Below are 3,600 nucleotides of genomic sequence, written 5' to 3'. Positions count from 1 at the left end.
ATATATATATATATATATATATATATATATATATATATATACTGTAAATAATAACGATTATAAGTTTTTAAGCTTATAAGCATTCACCGTGTATAGTCTAAAGAAAATAGTCTAATATTGGGGTACATAAGACCTCGACAGAAAAAAAGTAGGTATTGGTACCCGTGGAAATACACACACACCCGCATATAATTATATACACACATTCTTACATACAGATACACACACACTCGCACATATCTATCTATCTATCTATCTATAATATATATATATGTATGTATTAATATTATGTAGTATATCGTATTGATTTCAAACTTTGGCACAAGGCCAGCAAGTTCGGGTGAGTGAGTTAGTCGATTACATCAACCTCAGTGCTCAACTGGTATTTATTTAATCGAACCCGAAAGGATGAAAGGCAAAGTCGACTTCGGCAGAATTTGAACTCAGAACATAAAGACAGACGAAATGCCGCTAAGTATTTCACCCGGCGTGCTAACGATTCTGCCATCTCGTCGCCTTTATATAACATTATATTACGTTAGTCTAATTCGGTGTGCCACGGAGTCATAAAGATTGAGGTCGCTCGATCTGCTAGGAATAACAGCTTAATCCCTCATAAATCATCCCCATTCCACCATCTGCAAGAAAACAAAAAGGGGTGGGGGTGGGGCGGAACATCGGATAATGTATTTCGGGTCACACCGTACTGTTATTTCTAGCAGGACGAGAGACCACATTGGTGACTAGTTGTGTTGTTGTTGAAAGCCAGGTCAATTATGTTGGAGTAGGCACGTGGCGGAGTAGGCCTGCTAGCAATGAGCATCTCTATGATTGTGCGAAAAACACTAGGGAATTTTCCAGTTTTGTGAGGGAAATAATGATGATGGGGATCTCTTTTATTGACCACGGGGGAATAAACGAGGGGCATCAAAAGGACCTCAAGATTTGGCACAAGGACAGCAAGTTCGAGGGAGGGGGCAAATCGATTACATCGATCCCAGTGCTTGACCATATTTTGGTTCAAGGCTAGCAAATTTAAAACGAAGGGTTACTCGATAACACCGACCTCTGTACTCAACTGGTACTTATTTTATCGACCTCCGAAATGATGAAAGGTAAAGTCGGCCTCAGCGAAAATTGATCTCAGAACAACTAACATATACAATTAAGCAACAAAGAAGCTTGTATGATAATAAGCTCGTTCAAATTGCTGGAAATAACAGTTAAACCTCCTTTAAATTACACCTAATTGTTTAAAAAAGATTCTCCCCCCCCAAAAAAAAAACAGCCACGTTAGTATCAGATTCTGTTCATCAAGAAGACAGGGTGGTCATTTCTGTAACATCTTTGATCATACTTGGATCTGCCTGAGTATGGATCAGCTAGAGCTAAACAACAAGGATTTATTAGCAGAAGAATATAGATTTTGGGGGCGGGGTATGTTATTATCGATTAAGGAGATCAATACTCGATTGGGACTTTATTTTATTGATCTCGTGGAAAAGTAATCGTCTCAGGACTCTCTGTATGTGACTGGTATTTCATTTTAAAGTAAGGTAAGGTTGACCTTGGTAGAATTTGAACTTACAACGCGGAAAATCGAAATCAAATATCTCAATAATCTAATTGTTCTACCATTTTGATGATGATGATGATGGAAAAAGCTTTGCCTTTCATCCTTTCGAGGTCGATAAATTAAGTACCAGTTGCGTACAGGGGCGATCTAATCGACTGACCCCAAATTTTCAGGCCTTGTACCTAGAAGAGAAAAGAATTTAAACCACCTCTGTTGTGCGCGTATGCGTGTATGTCTGCATGCGCGCGTGCGTCCGTGTGTGTGTGTGTGTGTGTGTGTTTAAGTGATTCTGCAACCTCGAAGGAAATCACTGTTATTGCCGCTGGTCCCGTCAAATCACTGAGAACTAGGTTTTAGGTATTGCTGATCACCGAAAGCAGTGCTACGTCCATACGTCACAGAGCATTTGTTATTGTTTAGCTGTAAGTCAGCCTTGATCGAACCGACCTTACAATTAAGGACGTTTCAGGCATGTCGATCCATTTTTATTTTCCGTCAGGTTTTGCTTTGTTTCAGATGGTTGATTGCAATGTGAAGATTTGCTTATTGTTATTGTAGTAGCGGTTCTAGCGGGCAAGGTGTGAAGAAATGGAGAGAAACAAGATGATTACATAAACACCACATGTTTTGATGTGCGATACGATGGAGGAAGATATTGCAAGGAAAAACGATCAAACACTCCAATAATTAACGCGTTAATTAAAAATTAATTGGATAAAATATATTACCGTTATCGGAGTTGATGTTGAGGGAGGTATTTTCTTTTGGAGAATCCATTTTTCACAAACTCTTTCCTTTCAGTCCTTACAAAATTTGGTTCTTCGAGTGTTGGAAGCCGTGTTTTATAGAACAGACAGTGTGTGTGTGTGTGTGTGTGTGTGTGTGTGTGCGTTGGGATCCCTGCTGTAGAGGGAAAAACTATGGAAAAGATGAAGAGTAGAAGAAAATTTAAATAGACGACATGATGCAATGGTTGCGGTGGTGTTGGAGGGTGATTATGATGTTGTTGGAGGTTTGTGAAGGTGTTGGTGGTGCTGGCGCTGGGTGTATACACGGATTTAATAATAATAATAATAATAATCGTGCTTGAACGTCTGTCAGTGGGTTTGCTTTGTTCTGTTTTTGATTCAACAATGAGAATATGATGAAAACAGATTCATGACTGTGTCTGCACCAGCAGTAGTAGTAATAGAAGTAGTAGTGGTGGTGGTGGTGGTAGTAGTGAGAGTGGTGGTAGTAGAAATAATATAGTTTAGCGAAACATTGAATGAATGAAAATATAAATGTTTCTCTTCATCCTCCCCATCGTTGTCGTCAGGAAAATAATAACAACAGCGAAGTAACAATAATACTATATTATATTTCTATCAAGCTGTCGTCGACAGGTACGGGAAATACTTATGTAGTGTTCATAATAGGCGTGCGGGTGTGCAGCCACATATATATAAAATGTACTTATGCATATGTGCACACACATCAATGTTTAAATATGCATACATGTATTAATCTCTTTGCACATACACACACACACACACACCGCGCGCACACCACACCACACCACACCACACACACACACACGCACAGAGGACACGTGACCAGTTTTCTTCCACAAAGCTCGATTTACAGTTTCCCCCTCTCCCACCCACTCTGTCTGTGTGTCCAGCTGTCTGGCTGTTCCTCTCTCTCTCTTTCTCTCTCTCTCTCTCTCTCTCTTTCTCTCTCTCTCTCTCTCTCTCTCTCTCTCTCTCTCTCTCTCTATATATATATATATATATTAGATAATTTATCGTTGGGTATATTAAGTTAATGAGAGAGACGGAAGCTACACATACACACACAAACACACACACACACACACACACACACACACGCATATATATATATATACATATACATATACATATATATATATATACACACATATATATATATATCTATATACATATATATATATATATACATACATACATATATACATATATATATATACATACATACATATATACATATATATATACATATAT

At 38.4% G+C, this 3,600-nt stretch overlaps 1 protein-coding gene across 1 annotated transcript in view; it reads right to left on the bottom strand.

The window, feature by feature from the left end:
* Positions 1 to 3,074, bottom strand: part of LOC106872174 (sialin) — a gene marked incomplete at its 3' end in the record, with an annotated part of 79,108 nt that extends 76,034 nt beyond the window's left edge. The window contains exon 1 of the mRNA XM_014919064.2: positions 2,305 to 3,074. Within this exon, the coding sequence (XP_014774550.1) occupies positions 2,305 to 2,353 (49 nt within the window). The remainder of the gene's footprint in view (positions 1 to 2,304) is intronic.
* Between the last annotated feature and the right edge of the window lie 526 nt (positions 3,075 to 3,600).

Source organism: Octopus bimaculoides, chromosome 22, assembly GCF_001194135.2.
Source record: "Octopus bimaculoides isolate UCB-OBI-ISO-001 chromosome 22, ASM119413v2, whole genome shotgun sequence".
In the NCBI taxonomy this organism is placed as follows: domain Eukaryota; kingdom Metazoa; phylum Mollusca; class Cephalopoda; order Octopoda; family Octopodidae; genus Octopus; species Octopus bimaculoides.
This window is presented reverse-complemented; position numbering and strand designations above follow the sequence as displayed.